The 19643-nt window shown below is 39.6% G+C and overlaps 1 protein-coding gene across 2 annotated transcripts in view; it reads right to left on the bottom strand.

Moving 5' to 3' along the window:
- Positions 1–19643, bottom strand: part of SYBU (syntabulin) — a 41022-nt gene that overhangs the window by 3751 nt on the left and 17628 nt on the right. The window contains exons 3-5 of one of the 2 annotated variants that reach the window (XM_088149039.1): positions 15233–15433; positions 5626–5731; positions 1205–1312 (exon numbers count right to left, since the gene is read on the bottom strand). In XM_088149039.1, coding sequence (XP_088005165.1) covers positions 1205–1312; positions 5626–5731; positions 15233–15433 — 415 coding nt within the window. Of the gene's footprint in view, positions 1–1105; positions 1313–5625; positions 5732–15232; positions 15434–19643 lie in introns of both variants that reach the window. The other variant, XM_088149038.1, reaches the window with a different exon arrangement.

The following is a 19643-nucleotide window of genomic DNA, read 5'->3' as shown; positions in this document are numbered from 1 at the left end:
CTGTAAGATGCTGGGGGGGGGCAACCCATCATCCCACCAGCCATCTCCACAGGTGTGGGCCCCCCTCTGGCCCCCAGGCCTTCTGGCAAAGCCAAGATTTAATCCCTTTCCTGAAGGCCATGAGGGAGGGGGCACACTGGACCTCAGGAGGCAGGATGTTCCATAGGGCGGGCGTTGAAGCAGAAAAGGCTCTCTGCCTAGACCCTACCAATCGAAATTCCCTGACCGGTGGGGTCTGCAACCTGCCCCTTCTGCTGGACCGAGTGGGACGGGCTGAAGTGACCAGGGCGAGGCGGTTCCTCAGATAACCTGGTCCCGTGCCATGAAGGGCTTTAAAGGTGATGACCAACACCTTGAATTGGACCCGGAAACAAACTGGTAACCAATGCAGCTCGCGCAACAGCGGTGTTATATGTGCCCTCCTAGGGGTGTTAAGAACTGTCCGCGCTGCCACATTCTGCACCAGCTGTAGCTTCCGGATACTCTTCAAGGGTAGCCCCATGTAGAGCGCATTACAGTAGTTCAACCCAGAGGTGACCAGGGCATGAGTGACCGTGCGGAGGTCCCCCTGATCCACGAAAGGGCGTAACTGCCGCACGACATGAAGTCGTGCAAAGGCCCTCCTGGCCATGACTGCCACCTGCTCTAATGATATTGAAGGCAGAAGCCACACATTTGTCTCTGGTAAAAACTTCAGAACAAGCAACCACATGAACAGGTCAAGTAGGGGCACAGATAATAGAACTTAAGAGTACTCCACACAATGGAATTTCTTTCTGAAGCAGATGCAGATCAAAGGAATGGGAAGTGGTGTTAAATTACATCCCATCACACAGGAGAAGGATTCAGAAGGAAAGAAAAATAGTTAACACAGACATTAAGTTAGGAATGTGACCTTTTGAAAGATTCCTTCCTCCCAGGGGAGAAAAAAATAGAAGAGCTTGTTCAAATGCTCAAAACAAGCAACTTGGACATCAAGAGATTCCATGAGCCTGCAATAATGTGCCCTGGAGAAACTCCAGTGGCGGCTAGAGATGAAGGGGTTTAAATATAGGGGAAGTGGTGGGATGGTAGGAAGATAAATATTACGGAGAAGCTCACTTGCCTAAAAATGGGGCTGTTATCATTTCCCTTGTATGAACCGGAATTGCTGCTGCTGGCTGAAGAGGCACCATAATTCTGATGGGGACTAATAGGACTCAACTGATTTTTGCACAGCATTGACAAGAAGTCCTTCTCACGGGTTGTGGTTGGAGGGCTAGACCCGGACTTGTAAGGCAAGGAACCATGATTCCGTCCATGAGGCCCCCGGCTAGAAGAGACAACAGTGTCAACAATGGGTTACAGTATGTCATATAAAAAAGACTTGAGGTTGTGGTAGTTTCCGCTGATTATCTCTGACATTACTCAACAATACCTATTTGGGTCAATTAAATCATGGGCCCAATTAACCAGGTGGCCTATATAGTTAAAATAACTTGTTTATTTTGAATCAATGTAGCTAGCAGAGACATTTATCCTTTCTCACTTACGGAAGAATTCCTCTTTCAAGATGTCACCTGCAAATCTTCTAAAGGTATCCATTTCTTCTGAGCTATTGTTTTATTCATGCACAAATGTATGCTAATTAACTCAAATACACATCAGTAGATTAACTGGGTAATTGAGCCACTCCTGAGACTTCTACAATAAATCAACTTTTCTTTTTAAAGCTTGTAAATGTAGTTACTCAGTGTTCCCACTTGGTGGTTGCAAGTACAGAATTAGTAATTGATCTAGAGTTAATGTGGTATAATAGAAAGAGTTTTGGACTTGGAGCAAAGACAACAGAGTTCAAATCTCTGCTTGGTTGTGAATGGCACCTGGACAAATCACCGGCTGTTTTTACATGCCACAAACTAAGGTTTCACAAAGTATATTTAGGAAAGAAGACCACCATCTGCTTTGAATAAAAAATGCAGTAAGGAACAGTTTACCTGTGTAGACTCCCCAAGGATTTTAAAATGACAATCAGGGTGTTCCTCTCTGAAACCAATACAATTTCAGAGTCTCCTGACTGGGACTTTCCAAACTGTGTGAGCATCAATGCAAGACTGCCAATATTTCACACAGCAATTTCACACAACACTGCTGAAATCTTGTGAAATGTTAACAAGCTTTACATTATTGTTTTGGGATGCCTTGCAGTGGTTTAGTGGGGCACCGACACCCAAAATAGGTAGATTTATTTATGTATTTAATCATTCAATTTATATTTCACCTTTCTGTTTGTGTGAATTGATAAAGATTAATTAAAAATTAACAATTTAAAAAATATAAAATATAAAACGTAACAGGAAACTCAATGCAATTAAAATTGAAATTAAACATTAAAATCAACATCATTTCAATAATCAAAGGCTTAGCAAAAAGAAGTGCATCTTTGTCATTTTTCTAAGTTTTCTAGACAAAAGTAGACTTGTTTCTGCATGCTTTTCCTATTAATGTCTGGAGAAGTTGGATGAAGGGAATGCAACTGAAGTATCTTGGCCTGCTGTTATAACCATTCTCTTTGCTCACTGCACAATGCTTTAAACCAATAGGTTGGGCTCATATGTTGAGGCAAACTATGGTTTAGAGCAGTGTTTCTTAATCTCAGTGACTTTAAGCCCTGTGGAATTCAACTCCCAGAATTCTGGGAGTTGATGTCCACAGGCCTTAAAGTTGCTGAGTCTGAGAAACATTGGTTCAGTTACTCGTCTGTTTTTATTTAATAATTGCTCTAAATTACATTGTGCAAAGGTCACAGGAGACTAAACCATGATTGTAACCATCCATGGTCTATTCAGGCACTATGCCAAATTTTAACCATACTTTCACTGTTTTCTTCTAATGACTGCAATCCTAAATTCAAAGATATGAGACCTTGATTTCTTAAACATATACATAGTAAAAGTACCACATTTATTTTTTTTAAAAAATGTTTCATTTCTAAGCATAGTTCTTAACAACAACATGGCACTGAGGAGCAATCAGCCATGCTAACTTTGCTTTGACCACTAGTTGGAGAATCTATTCATTAGAAAAGTATAGATCAAATAAATATTTGTGACTCAATATTATGGTAGGTCTTCAATGTGAACACTGAACAAGTTACACAGGTCTTTTAAGAGATTGTGTGACTGTGTGTGCACACACACATAAACATCTTATAATTAAAACTGTATTTTCTGAAGTATAAAAGTAAGCTAACAAATAAGAGGCAGAACGCCTGGATGAGAAGTCAGCAGTCAGAGAGCAGACAGCTCTTAATTTAGGATCTCTTTGAATTGGTTTCCTCCACCCGCTTCAAGGAACACTTTATATCATCCAGATGGTGTCATGGCTGTGTGGCACATAAGCATCTCAAGACAGAGATTGGTGGCTTTGTTCCCATTTGTTTCAAGAAAAAGAGGGGAGGAAGGGAGGGACAGGACACAGCATTGCCATTGCGCTGAATGAATCTCTTACTGTCATAGGGGGGAAAAAAGCCACACTTACAATTTTAAACTAGCAAGAAAATAGTGTCTCTCTTTTGCATACATGGCATGGCCAAGGTATTTTTGGCAGGCAGAGTTTACTTCATTGGTTCAAAGGCTCTATTTGAAACAGTACAGGACTTTGGTGGAAATGTAAAAGCCTAACCCTGTGTTTTCCCTGCTTTTCTTCCTTGCTCAACTAATTCATTTGCTGGGGTTTGTTATCATGATAAACAGCTTCAACTCAAACATCCAGAATATAATTCTAAGAGAAAGAAGGATTGGAATGGAAGCTGCCAAGTTATTTGTGTAATTCAAACTAATTCAATTCTCATTGTAAAAGAATTTTGTTAGAAAGACAAAACTCGGCCAGAATGTAGTGAAAATAGTATGAATGTATGTGCATGTGTGCTTAAATCTAAAACAGACCATCAGCAGCCAAAAGAAGTAACTCTTGCCTATGAAACTGAAAAATTCAACAAATTAATGCAATGCATAACATTCAGCAGCCAACACACTAGAAAAGTAAAAGATCCCTTGAGCTGAGCTGGGAAAGATCCATAAAGTCTTCCTGACTCCAAGATGGACATTGCTTTCCTTTGACTTCTTTCAAAATGTTTTTCAACTTCTTAGTTTAGCACTTGGATAGGACACTACCAGGATATCCCAGGGCTGCAAGCTAAACTGGGAAGTTGGAAAACATCCTGAAAGAAGGCAGAGGAAAACACTTTCCATATTCAGTAGTTAACAAGAAAACTTCATGGACCTACTCCAGGTCCAACATGCTTAATTTTTGAGGCCAGATATGATCAGTTAGGTGATACCACTTTGTTGGATGAACACTCTAGAAGCCTGTAGCCCCCAAACCCTGCTTTGCAATTTCAAATCAGTATGAACAAAGTATTTACAAAGTAAAAATTCTTTCATTGCATAAGCTTTCTTCAACTATAGTCCTCTTCATAAGACTCTGCTGATGACATGGACCACTTGTTCATGAAAGCATTTGCCACAATGTATTTGTCCACCTTGATTGATTGATTGATTAATTGATTTAATCAATTTATATAGTCACCCATCTATATAACTCTGCCCATCTATATAGCTCTGGGCGGCATACAAGAAAGCAGGTTAAAGGCCCTAGCAAGTGGCAAGACACCTAGCTGAATTTAGCTGAGCTTGGAAACCAACCAAAGTAGGCTCTTGCTAGAATTTGGATGGGGACTACCTGGGATTCCAGGGCTGTTGTTAAACTTCTGATGACTTCCAAAGGCCTTGGACCTGCATTTCCCAACCTGCCACTTTCCGAATCTGTTGGATCTGTAGCTCCCAATGCCCTGTGGCCTCAGAGGTGTTCACAACTCTGCACAACTTTTCAGCATGCATCAAGACACCCACTCAACTGACAAAACCAGATGGAATGAAAATTGGGCTGGTAGAGGGTTAATAGCATTAAGAGAGTACAGTGAAGAGAACAAGACCAACTGTTTCCTTCTTCTCTGCATCCTAGTTATTTGTTATCCACTTTGCTGCCTTGTAACAGTAACATGCTGAACCCATATCAGCCTTTTGCTGTAGTTTTATAATTTTAAGAGAGTTGTGCGCAATCTTTTGGTGGCCTGAAGCTGACTTTGATATTTTTTGATAGGTCCAAAACTGCAGTTTACAGGGCACTGAGAAAAGTGGCTGAGACCATGTCACAAATGTAGGTGGAGCCAAATTGGTTTGTTATTTTTAAATCCTTCCCTGCTTTTTGGGAGTTGGGGCTGTTTTCTTAGTTTTAAGAACAACATTAAACATATTTTACTGTTTAAACTTCAGCTTTCAAGTGTACTCTGCTTCAAAATGGGCAGGAAAATGTACCACTGATCTTTGGAAACAGTAGTTAAAGGGCCTCCTGGAGCTACAAAAATGGATTTCAGGGAATCCTGTGCCTAACAGTGTCTTAAGATAACAACTTTCACGTAAATGTTAGATTCTTCTTTGTACTACAGATCACAGATGCAACTGTGGAAGACATACACAGATGGAAGGGGCCATTTAAATTATATTTCTTTCTTCTCTTCCATACGCTACGCTTAACCTCAGTATAAATAACCCAGAAGAAAGGGGGTAAGGTGTTGTGACATACTTGCGAGAAAATGATGGTCTTTTGTTTCCAGAACCAGCAGACATGTGGACTTCAGGAGCCGAAATGCTCCCTGTACTACTTGATGAACTAAAATCAGCTTCGCTTCCTGGAAAGGAAGAGGGAGGAATAAGTTTGATGGAAATTCTAACTAAAAAATTAATGTACTATATACAAGCGTCACTATGAATCACCACCATCATCCTTCCTGGCCTGAAACCTTCCCATCCTGCAGTTTGCAAAACTGGAAGGGCAGATCCCATTTTCAGTTTTCAAATATTTAACATTTCTGCAGGAATAAAGAGCCAAGAGAAAAATAGCTCTTCTACAAATTAACTCAGTTATTAAACAAGCAAATAAAATAAGTTAGTTTCTTTTTAATTGTTTTGAGCCACCCTGCAAATATTTGTCTTGAAGAGAAGCTTATTTAAAAAAGGTATTTTAATTCATTTCTTGAACTTGAAAGCAATTTGTTTCCTTTTGTTTAGCAGGAACAGTTCAACCAGTTGACATGCTAAGGTGATATAAGAGTACCTGATGTTTTACAATAGCTGTTCCCAAAGGGACAGTACCTTAAAACCATCTAAAGTGTTCCTACCCTGAACAGGATTTTTTTTAGATCTTGAGAAGTTTCCAGCTGGGGAAAAATTACGCTTGGCAGTAAATTTTTGCTGATTCCTTTTTTCCTATATGGCCCCCAACTCTATTTGCTATACAGTTTCATTTCTGGAACATTTTTCCAAGGAACCCTGGATCCAAGCCCAAAGCTGCAATCAAACTGAAATTTATATTGTGTTTTTTGCTATAGTTAAGATTTTTATCCAGCGTCTTTTACAATTTTTTCTATTGTTTTTATATGTATGTTCCTAGTTTTATGGTTGTTAGCTACCCATTCTATTTGATTCAGATGGATGGCATTATAAATTCCCATAATGAATAATTAAATATCTACTTGATTCAGGGTGGGCAACCAGTGGCACCCCTACCACTTCCAGCCCTCTGAGATCATACTCCCCAAATTCAGAGGCAAAACATCAACTTTAAAGTGGTCCCATTTTTTTCCCAGTATTCTTTAAAGAAAGGATAACATAGGCACATTGAATCTCCACTGTGTTTATCATGATATTTTTTAAAACCCAAACAAGTGACAAATGCACATGGACCTCCTCTAGTGATGTCACTGCATCACTGCTGTTGTCCCCTTAAAAAGGGTGAGCCTATGCTACAAACCCTTGACTTAACAGCACAGTCTTAAAAATGTTTACTCGCAAGACTGCCCTTCTATATTCAGTGGGATATACCACCAGTGGAGTGTTCACCCGGCGGCAGCTTATATCTCAATCTCTTCAGTGAACTGACATGCACAAGAATGGTCATGATAGTAATCGTAATATTATTCTTGCTCCTTGGTATGAAAAAGCCTATCTGCTATGACTATGCAATGTAATAAGATTTTAATCTTGGTTTACTGAATTAACCCAACTGGTAGGGTTTGCCTAGTACGCTGAAACTGTGAGTTCACACAAAAGAAAAAAACAGGGTTGAAACACCCCAGCAAATGGTACAAATGCAGACACAGTGTCTTCTGTGTGTGCAGGATTTCCTCCATAATGACATGGAAAAATATTATAGTGTGATCACATGGGAAAATGTTCAGTAATGTAGAAGGAAAACAAGAAAAGTAAACAAGCAGGCTTTAAGTCATGCCCTAGGTCGACCTTCTGAATATTTTAGAATAAACAACAGATTATGTAAAGTGTTTATGGTTCCAGTTTCATACTTATGTTGATTCAAAGTCTTCCTAGATTGTTGAAGAGGAAAAGATGCCTCTGAGTTTTAAAATACGATCTTTTTTTCTCATGAATCACAATACTTTCAGTTTTATTTAGGAAAATAAAAAGTAACAGAGGTTGGGCGGAATTTCTTCTTAATAATAAATAAAGTATGGTTAAAAATATTTTGCATAAAATTACAAATGATCACTTTTTAAATTAAGCAAGCTCCCTATACAGTATGGTACTTAATAAAATGGGTTGTATTAATTTTATTTCACTGTGAGAAGTTCTTGCATTCAGCAAGTGGGTAACAGCAAACTTTCAATAACCCAAGCTCTAATTAGATGTTATTCCAGACCAAGCCAAGCCTTTCTGCAGTTAGATTGAACCCCACCTGTTAATAAACAATTTAAATTCATTATTTCTCTCCCGCTATCTTCTAGCACTGGTCTGAATACCATGCTAAGGTCACATCATCTACGTATGTCAAGAAGCGGATCCAGCCATACACTAAGCTCTTTTAGTCCAATGGAATTCCATGGAAGAGTTAAAATATGTTAAGTTTCCAATTTATGTTAATTTTCATACAAAATAGATGGAATCAGACATTCTTAACTATGGCTGGATCACAAAAGTACCAATCAGTTTGTCAAATACTATTTATTTTTATCCTGAATCAACTGTACCAAAAAGATGTGCGAGTTTCATTATGGGTGAAGTACTCACCAAGAGGCGAGCAGAGATGGAGCTAGTATGATCATCTAGTTTGACCAGATCATTAAAAAAAGAGAGATAGAGATGAAGATGAGATGTTGATTTATATGGAGGAAAGTAAGTAGGGGAACAAACTGCCCCCACCCCAGATTCTGATGACCACAGTGCTTGGGACAGGAAATTTAAAAGAACTTTCCCACCTCAAACCATATGAAATGGCATTTATATGAATGGGATCTGCAACATAATATTACAGTGTGTTCTTATTTCCAAACATGAGTGCATCTATTCTGGATTCCAGCCAGCCTCCTCCTCTTCCACAATTTCATTCCATTCTGACTCCATTTGTTGGGTCCTTTTTTCCCCATACCCATGCTCCTAATATAAGCACTGAACAGATTTGACTAAACTCATGCACTACTGAGACTGGGGGGCAGTTTGCTTGCTTTTCATTATGTTTAAATGTTAGTTGTATTTCTGCAAACATTGTAGCTTGAACATGTGGACAATTCTTTCAAGTATTTCCACACCTCTGTTGCAGCTTCACCTGTCTCACCTTTTCCTATTTGTCTGGTGTTAGAGGTTCCAGAGACCTTATGGCAGACACTCAATATCAATTTATTTTCTATGTGCATAACTGCACCCTTTCATCTGCATGCCCTCTTCTCAGTCTGTTTAGCTCCACTCTTACTTTCATTTCCTAATAGTTTTATGATGCCACCAGAACAGAACACAGGGATTAGTTTTTGCACTTGTAATAACCACACTGCGGTCAAAAATACCAGAGAACTTTCAACATCAAAATCTCTAGTCTCATCATTTCTGAGCACTTCCATTTCCAGAGGTAGCTTCTTCAAACTACAAAGATGAGGCCTTAAACAGAAGATAACTTAAACAATGTGGGCCTCTTTGCTTACATTTGGGATTGTGTATTTACTCGAGGTTTCCAGAATGGGGAGGGGGAAGCTCTTCACAAAAAGAAAAGCTGTAAGATTCTCTTGCAAAGGGATGTGTATTTTATGCGTTCTGTGGAGCATAGTTTTATCCTGGTGTCTCCATGGAGACAGATCACTTAGTAACTCCTCACATTAGAGTACTGGTAAGCAAACCTAGCCAGTACCATAGTAACAGACCAAAGACTAAAAGGTAGCCTATCAGCAACTGAGTAGCATCTCTCTTGTACCCAAGAGGGCAGGGCATCCCTTTATCGTGCTGTGCAGACTAGCTTCACCAAATGGGTCACTCTCCATTTGAAGAAGATGTAGGAGAAAACAAGGAACGGAGCAAGCTGAAAAGACCAGGCTGTCTGTTAGGGGAAATTATCTTGTTTTGTTCCCTGTGCAACTGGTGATTAGTGGCAGCAATGTCCTGGGAAAAACACAAGTAAGAATAGGATATTTGGGGTAGCAAGCTTCTATAATGTATACATCTAGCTGTGATGTCTGTTTTTCTCAGTGCATGGCCCTTGTTGTTGAGTTCTCTAGATTTAAAGCCATGTCTTTTGCAAGGGCAAAAAGCCCTTGTAATTTCAATATAGGGACTATTATCAATTCTGTCCTCCCTCTGTCCAGTGTCTATTTGGGAAAGAGAAGACAAGCTAGAGAGCAGCACAAAAATCTCCCAATAGCCCAAGCCTAAAGACAAATATTTTAGAGCAGAATGTCCAACTGTCTTGGCCTAAGAGCTGCATTTGGTCTTTCAGTGCAGTGTTATTTGATTTGATTAAAGTTAAATACAATTAAGATTATGTTCTTTAATCATGAATTAAGTAAGTTTCCTCTTCTAGCACTTTAAAAGTTATTTGGTAGCACTTTGTGGAGATCTCTGAAGAAAACACCCACAGCTTTAGGGGACTGCAAGAATTTGGTAGACCATGCCTCAAGGAACTTGCATACAAAATAATGTCCAAAATATTTAGATTTTGGACACAAGGCAAAAGGAAGGGGTGAGAGGAGCAACCCAAAAAAGGAGAAAGAAGAGGAAGAGGAAGAAGAAAGAACATTAATGAGATATCATGAATAAGTACAGGTAGTCTTCACTTAATGACTATTCATTCAGTGACCATTCAAACTGGCAATGCAAGGGTGGCAGTTACAACCGGTCCTCAAAGTTCCAGCCATCATGGCACCCCTGCGGTCACATGATCATGATTTCCAACGCTCCCTGCCGGCTTCTCACAAGCAAAGTCAATGGGGAAGTCGGCAGAAAGCCAGACATGGGGTCTTCGCTTAATGACGGTAACTGGGAACTGCCATAACTGCTGTCACTAAGAGGCGCAGTCATGTGATATCATGCTTTACAACCTCATTGCTTAGCGATGTAAATTCTGGTCCCAATTACCGCTGTTAAGTGAGGATTACCTGTATTTATATATTTCAGCTGAGAAAGGATTTATAGCATATTTCAGCTGAGAAAGCATATAGACTGATTCTGAAGAGAAAGTGGAAGGCAGAATATAAGGATCTATCTGGATATGATAACATTGTTTTGGTGATGTGACTGATAAAGAAATCAAGGCACAAAATGAAACCCTTGTCCTGTTAAAGAATCATCTGCCTTTTTGAATGCTTTGAAATGCTTCTTCCCAGATTCCTTCCACCTGGGCCAAGTTGCTGTCTATAAGATAAACTGTTTGACTGCTGTCATCTGTGTTCACACCCATTCCATTCCTAGCCTCCCCACAATCTCTTATGCTGCTCAGGGGCCATTTTGAGCTGAAGAACCCCAAATCCTTCCAATGGTCTGGCCAATTATGTGACTGCTCCCAAGAGGAGAAACATTTGCTGGTGAAACTGAGCAACCTTCTTGGCAAGTTATGATTGAAGAAGAAGGACCTAAAATGGGATATAGCTATGAATAGTTTTTTTCCCCCCAAGACATTTATATAAGATGTAGAAAAAAGATGAATAGTCATTGGAAAACTCCAGTTTCCCCAAAGATGTCCCTTAACCCATTAATCAAGAAGGTACTCCCCTTCTTGGAGCTGGGTCACTTAGGCTACTGAGTCCAGTGCAGGAACCCAAATAAAAGAAACCTTGGCAGGAGCCTATCTAGCCTCTGCAAGGGAGCCCATCCCCTCTCTGTATAGTGGGCTCCACTGTCAAATTACTTTTATTGTTACAAAGTTTTTTTCTAATGTTTCACTGGAATTTGCCTCCCTGTACCTGAAATACATTACAGCTAGTCGTCACTTAGCAACTGCCTTGTTTAGCAACCTTTCACAGTTATAACAGTGATGAAAAAATAACTTTGCAGCCAATCCTCACATTTACAACCTTTGTAGGACAGTAAAGCAAAGGAAAGCTGGAGTAAAGTCATAAGCACAGTTGTGGTTTCACCTAGTGACCGCTTTGCTTAATGACTGAGTTGTCGGTCCCAGTTATGGTCACTAAACAAGGACTACCTATATTCCATATTTAGTGGATTTAATGGAACAAGGTAAAACTTAGCTGCTTTATATTCTCCCATGGAACTAACTTTATCATCAGTAATTTCAGCAGTGCGTTAAACATTGCCTTCTGTTTGCTTCCTGACAAACATCATGGATTTAAACAGTCCACGAAGTTGGAATGAGTGATAGCCAGCATATGGATAAGAGATGTCTGATCACACATATGGCTTTTATTCTGTATATGATTATCCAAAACAGTTAACTGAAAAGTAAGTGGAAATGAAAATGGGGTGAACCTTTCTTTGTAACAGCATATCCATGAAATGAATGCTATCTTTAAAATCTTCAATAAGAATGAACAATGCAGCATTTGGGTAGGTGTGCTGCAAAGCTATTATCCCAAAACATTCAGCTATTCTCATGACAAGGCCTCTATTCAACTGAGCACATGCTGTATTTAAACAAAAAACATTATTTGTACCAGATTGCTGATCTCTGCAGCTGAAAACAAAAAGCAGCAATTCAAGCACGGTATTTTAAATGTCAATTTCTGCAAACTTTTTGCAGAATATTTTCCCAAGATAGAATGAGATGCTTTTGAACCAGCCACAAACTGTAAACTCTTTCTGCAAATATATGATCACAGTTCTAAAATAAAAAGGTGGCATGCTTGTTTAATTGGTTTAAAAGTGGTTAATTTTCCTTCACATTTAGAGGCTAGTTTTCAATTCATTTGAAACTTCCGGTCTTCAGTTGTATTTATTAGTACCTTTGCAAAACATTTTGGATTGTTTGGATTTACCTTATTTAGAATAAAACCCCAAATCTAATTGATTTCAACAGATCTACTCCAAGTATGACTAAGTCTGGCTCTATTGAGGTCAAAGACTGCAATTTTATGAAACTAAGCTCAACCAGACTTACTTTTGAGAAGATTGCACAGAATTGTGCTGTAAAGAATAAAGAGTGATAGGTTAATTACTTAATATATGTGCAGTTAATATTATTGAAATCAAAAGGAAGAATATTTAATGGAATCCAGCATTTACCCCTATGGATTTGTGGCTTTTAGAATGCTTTATTAGGAGCCTCGGAAATTTCGAGTTGAAATTTTAAAATATTTTAATAAATATAAGTAAAGAGAAATAACAAGTTAATTCCACATTTTATCATATTTAGACATCAGTGGGATTTTTGTATTATTCATGATTAAAACAAATCCTGTTTGTTTCAATATGTCTACCATAAAGTGTGAAATATGGAATCAACCAATTTATGCAATACATTGTGAACCTTTAAAAAGGCACAGTAAATTATTGCCCCCACTAGTTTTGTCATCAGAAACCTTCTGCAGTTAATTTATAGTGAAGGCCTATCTGACACTTAGTGGGAATCACCTCCCAAAAGCTTTGGGTTTACTCTGTCTGGTACAACCATCCACTGTATCCATTCTCTTTACAAGAACATCTTTTATTTCAGCAAGCAATTTGCAGAAAGTGATAGGAAAAGTACTTAAACAAACATTAGTTAACAATCAAAAGGTTTTCTCCATCCATATTTATCCTTTAGACAGTATTAGTGCAATGAAGCTAAAGCAATTAAGCTTTCTTTCATTTGAATTTAGAGACTGGGCAGAGTACCACAAGACATATAAATAAACCAATAAAATTAAACAAATAAGCAAGAATAACAAAACATACACGCAAGGTGGAATATCCAGATTAGTTTAATTCAGGCCAATCAGGCAGTGGAATAAAAATGTTTTCACTGCCTTGCAAAAAGCAACAGAAGTGCTGCATGTGCCTGGGGTGAAGCTTATTCTATAGCACAGCTAGATACCTCACCCATGTCCCATGCTGTTCCTTGGGGGTGGTGGGGTACAGACTTTCTCTAGGCCCTCTCAAGATGCTTGGACTGGATGGGCAGAACTGACCTTGGTAAGGCAGTGCTTGATGTAACTTGGTGGCATTCCATTAAGGACTTTGATGAACAGCATTCTGAACTTAACCCAGAAGCTTGTGAATAACCAGTCCAATGACCTCAAAATCAATATTATCTGATACTGGTTGGATTTCACCAGCTTCTCTGGCCACTGCATTCTGGACCAGTTGTAGTTTTCAAATCATCTCCAAAGATTATCCACATGGAGGGTAATGGAGCACATTATGGTAATCTAAATACTTGGAGACTGAGATATGAATTATAGTCACCAAGGCACCCTGGCTGAGGTAGGGTGGCACACCAGCTGAAGTTGGGCAAAGGGAAGTTATCTGATTGCTGAGATGTTTATTGACAAAAACCAACTTGGTCTTGGTAGGACTTAGTGTGAGCTTGCTTCACCTCATGTAGATTCTAACAGCTTCCATATACCAGTTCAGGTTTTTTGTGGCATCTCTGGCTCAGCCTGGGGTGGCAATGTATATGTGAGGGTCCAAACTGGCAGTTGACTAGTATTTCAGCACTGGAGATGGACAATGCCCATCACATAGATCTATCCTACAAAACCAGGCCGCTACATAGCATCAGTAACATCTAGGAAGCCATCTTATTCTGCCAAAATGTCAGGTTCAGCTTTTATCCTAACAAGATCAAGAGAAGCCAGTCTATATTAACTGAATAAAAACTGGAACAATACTAAAGGCACTAACAAATAGACAGATTTTAAACCCTCAAATGAGATGTTTATTCATTTCTTTTATTCCATTTATATCCCATCTTTCTTTCAGGAGCTTGATGTGTTAGCCCTTTGAGGTAGTCCAGACAAGAAGCATGACAACAAATACTAGCTCTGTGAGTTACATTAACAGAATCTTGCAAGTCTGAAAGTACCCCTCCTGTCCCTTACTTTTAATCTCCTAGTTTTATCTACCCCTCCTCTTTTGGACTTAAATTTCATTTATCAGACCGCTGTCTAGGCTGTGGCTCTTCCTCCTGTCTTCCAAGGTCATTCCCACATACCATTACATGATGTGACATACATAGTTCTCCTTCCTCTCACAACATAGCCCTGTAATGTTGGGTAGGTTGAATTAAGAGAGGTTAACTGACCCCAAGTCAACCAGTGAGCTTCTGTGGCTGAGGATGGACTTGAACCTGGGTCTCCTTAGTGCCAGTCCAACACCTTCACCACTATGCCATACTGGCTGTACAAATTTACTGATGACCCCCATGTCTTTCAAAAGAGAAAGAAATATTTTATTTCAGCGGCAAATAATTCTAGGTGATGTGACAATGGCAAAATGCTGAGAAATCAGGAAATACAATTTCTACTAATGTTCAAACACATCTTATTCAAAGCATTCAAAAACATCCTTATGTTATAGAACAGACCTCTAAGGTTTCAAGCGTCGCCTTTTTGCTCTCTGGTTTCTGTTTGTTTTTAAATAACACCATAATTCATAATACAGTTTGTATGCTTCCTCTCTTATGTGATTTCCAAGCAGATCTTTGTTTAAAGAATACTTTACACCATTAAAACCAAAGGCTATCTCTAAATTACAAAGATCCAGCAGATTCCAAATACTGTATGTATAAATGCAGACTCTATTTGATTTGCTATAAATGAATTAAGTATATAGTTCAGTAAAATTTATCTTGCAAGGAGGGAAATAAATGAAATAAATACAATACAATACAATACAATACAATACAATACAATACAATACAATACAATACAATACAATACAATACAATACAATACAAGGTAGCATCTAAATCGGCAATCTCTTACCTGGCTTTATGAGGTTTGTCTTTACTTCCTTTTTATATCGAGCTGACTGATGAGTTCCATCTGCCACTGTTCCTGAATTAAATTTCTTTCTGGCATACTCTCCTCCATCACTGCCTGTACAGAAAGCGATTGGACTGTTTCCAGTATCCGGCGGAGTCTTAACTGGAGATACTGATTGGCTACTGGGGCAACCTGTGTCATCTGAAAACAAGAGGAGCAAAAGTCACTTGTTGGGTTAAACACAGGTGGCAGGGAATCTCTCTCCCTCCCTCCCCTCCTCTTCCTCCTCCCCCTGGCATCACTCTGCAAGGGCATTAGTTTCCAATGAAGCATGCAACCCTGGCAGGGTTGAATGGCTCTTTCTTTCCAGTGGAACATTGCTGTGTCACCATTTGATAAACATCTTCTTTTTATTCCCCACAGCAGTGGTTTCTAGTTCACCAATATAGGAACTTTGCTCTCTGACACAGCGGGACAAAAATGAAGGACCCATCAGCACTGAACTTCATGCAAGGGGCTTCGTTTCCTACTCATTCACTCTAAACAGAGTCTTATGGGATGGAAAATGGGATAGGGAAATATGTGCCTGGGCTCAAGTCATCCAAGGACTTCCTTCTGCCCCACTTTCCTCCCCCTCCCCTCCCCTCCCCCTCCCCTCTCCTCCTCCTCCTCTTCTTCCTCTTCTTCCTCCTCCTCCTCCTCTTCTTCTTCTCCTTCTCCTTCTCCTCCTCCTTCTTCTTCTCTCAACAGAACATTGGAAAGTTATTAAGTAATGATGCTTAGGACTCACTCTACCTGTCCACCAGCAGGATAACTCTGTGAAAACCGAACAGAACAGGACCAAATTTGGTATAGAGGTAAAGGTTAGCACAAGAAAGAAAGAGTTCAGAAAATGAGCTGTATGAGGTTTGGAGCTGTAGCGTTTCAGAGAAAATTCTCCAATACAATCCTCAGGGGCACCCAGATAGGCAGCAGCTTGACATGCTGCTGACTGCTCCATTCTAAGCATTCCCTTTACCTTCCTGGTCATGGGACCCAGAATGGATGCTGTGGGGCATACAAACACAGAAAGACAAATGAGAGAGCAAAAATACACACAGAGGGATACTGTATGCACATTCCTTTAATAAATAAAAGAAAAGACAGATGACTCCCATAGGCACTGCTGGCAATGGGGTTAGAAAGAATTTGAAAACCACATTCTGCATCTTTTTCCTAACTTGGTTTTAAGGGCAAATGGATGGCATGCTTTGCCATTTAAAGAATCTTGGAAACAGAGCATATTAGTATATCTCCCAGTGGCCATCCTCCCCTTCCTTCCCAAACTCAGAGGATTTCCTTAGGTGACTTTGCCACAATTTTAATACCAAGAATACTTTTCCTAATCCATTCAGGAGACTGAATGAGTCTGCCTGCAAATTCTATTGTTTACCATATGCAGACAAAACTACAAACTATGATTTGCTATAGACGAAAAAGAGAAGTTTCTACCTGTGTCTCTAAAATCCAGTGGGCAAAGAGGAAGAGAAATAACATGGACCCAAGGCTCATACTTAGAATAATTTTTAAAAATCCATATTTTGTTCTTACTGCTAAACACAGCCTCCATGTGGCTATGCTCTTTTTTCAACAATATATATTTTTTTGAACAAGCCATAGTGGCCTGGTGCATATAAGGCACTTAGCCATAAAACATCATTTGCAAATTACATTGAGTATACCCACATCTGTGTGGAAGCTTGAAGGTCTTCTATGATTTGCCATATCTAGTATAGTGTTTGGTAGAATCAAATGCAATCTATCTCTCACTGGGTACATGCACTTAATTCTATGAAAATCAAGGAGATTTGATCTGGAATAGACAGTTGTATGTTTATACACATTATGTATGCTCCAACATGTGTATCCAGAGAACATGTGTATCCAGAGAAAAACAATTTGGTATCTCCCAAAGGGACCACAATTCTCAAACTGGCTCCTGCCAAGTTCAAAACATCTGTGCACTGAATTGCCTATCTTTAGCCTATATCAGTGTTTAATTCTGGGAGTTGGTCCACACACTTTCAAGTTGCCAAGTCTGAACAACACTGCCCTCCCTATGCTGTCCCCTTGCTCCCTAAAACTGGATACTAAGTAGAATTTCTTTGATCCAAGGAACACAATACTTTGACCTTGTGTTAGCTATCCCTAATTTGACACTCTACAAACCCATTGGGTCTGCAACTCCCATAATTTCATTCAGTGTGGCCTCCTAGTAGCTGTATCTGCAATATTAGGAGGTATAGGTGCAACTGTTTTGGACATGTTCTCTGGCAATACTGGGTGTTGAAGTCCCAGCATATTTAAAAATTGCTGGTTGTTTGTTTCTCTTTTGTTTTTGTGTTTTTGCATCAGTGTTGGCTCCTGGCAACTGCCCAGACTAGCCCTTGAAGTTGTCTTGGCAAGGTTTTTGGAAATGGTTTGCCATTGCCTCCTTCCTAGGGCTGAGAGAGCATGACTGGCCAAGTCACCCAGCTTTGTGCCTAAGGTGGGACTAGAACTCACAGTCTCCTGCTTTCTAGTCCGGTGTTGGAAACACTAGACCAAATTGGCTCTTCAGGCAAGCCTTAAAAAAATGTAAACGGTAACCATCTTCTTATTCCCAAATTGTTTAAAGGGCAACTAATTCTCTGAAGTATTCTGGAAATGTGTCTAAGGAATGGGATTTACACTGAATTGTTATCCGTCTTAAAAGAAGAACAAGGGTTTTCAAAGTACCAGCCTCTGGCTTCATGCGCTCTGTACAATGAATTGTGTGAGAAAACACACTGGGAATGCCATAAAGCTTAGAGACAAGCTGAATGTTGGAAAAGCCTTGTGAGACCCAATGGCTACTTACATGGCTGCTGACAGTATAGCCAAACTAAATGGAACAGGTATTAAAAATAAAAGTACGACATTTCAAAGAGTAATATTTCATTAGCAAAAGAAGGACATCTGAAACCTACAGGCATATTTTCCGTGTTTCTGCTTCAAAGAAGGAATGAAGATCATTCCAGTAGGGAGAGCAGAAAGTAGCCAAAAGACCTAAAGCAATCAAGAGGGAACCTACTTTTTGACTGCATACCCAGACGTGTTTGCTGAGATTCTGGTAGAAGTTATTGGTTTATCATCAATCTTAAACAACAACAAACGACTAGAAAGCAAGGAGACAAGACAGGTAAAATTGAGCAAGTATAAATGTCTTCTGTCATTGCTAAGCAAGTACAGCTTTTTTCTCATGTGCCAGAGTGGGTAACCTGTGCCCCTTAGAAACCTGCGCCCATCACATCCTCTGTAACATTCCCCACATGTGATCCCAGGCAGTCCACTGATTGATAGGATAGAGGGGCCCATCTTCGCTGGGAGGAAAGGAGAATCCATGCAGCTTTCTTTTTTCCTCCAAGCAAAACAACTCCATATTTCTGCATTTTGAAGCTGCTGGCGAGCAACAAAACCACCATGTTTTTCTTAAAAGAAAAATATGTTAAAGCCTCATGGATTCATCTTCTCACTCTGGAAAACGGCCTACATTCATCATTCTACTATTTGCCCCTTTGCTGGTTTTCCTCAGTTCTTTAGGATTCTGTTATCTGTACCGCTATCATTGCCACTGTCATGATCATCCTCTACATCTTCATCATCCCCTAGTTCTTCAAAATATTTGTGGCACCCAGTAACAACTGTGGAAAGGACTTTCTACACGCATGGAGATGAATATGAGAAGACATCTCCACATGATTAGGGACCCTGCTTTATTAGCTCAGTTGTAAAATCAAGGGATGGGGCTGCAAAAAACGTCACAAGGAGGAGGTCCCTTACACACGGAGTGTACGGCTGCTTTCACCTTTCCAATTTGGAGTCCTATTAGTTCAGAAAGAAACACCTTAAAATGGTTATAGGCAGGACTCTTTGAATTACACAGTAGATTATGTTCTCCACGGTTTAAATCAATGGATGATTTACAGATTTGTGGAATCGATACAATTCAATTTAATGAAGTAAACTACTTAGATGCATTTCAAAAAGTTACCCTGCCTGCACTAAGCAGCTAGAATCTTTGGATATCTTTCTGTCTGGCTTCTTCCGGATCAATACTTGGAACTTGAAGGATGGTAGGCTTAAGGATACCACTCCTGATAAGGCAGCTTCGATTACGAATACTAAAAACACTGTTAGGATTAAATGAACAAGTGCCAACAATAAGACTCAAGCCATAGATACATAGCAGGCCCTGTTCCAACCTTTGATCTCTTTCTCACCTCCTGCATGTTATAACAAGCTGAGAGCCACTCACTTTGTGGATAGCACTTGTGCGTTGTTATCTTAATGGGTCAGTTTGCCCTCAGGCCCTTTGCTTTGGACCTTGTCAGATCTACCTCTCACACCTCCA

Source organism: Python bivittatus, unplaced genomic scaffold (genome assembly GCF_059951505.1).
Source record: "Python bivittatus isolate LINGU-HERP-01145 unplaced genomic scaffold, Pbiv_v1 ctg000590_np1212, whole genome shotgun sequence".
Classification (NCBI taxonomy): domain Eukaryota; kingdom Metazoa; phylum Chordata; class Lepidosauria; order Squamata; family Pythonidae; genus Python; species Python bivittatus.
The sequence above is the reverse complement of the archived record's forward strand: the minus strand, read 5'-3'. Positions and strand labels throughout refer to the sequence as shown.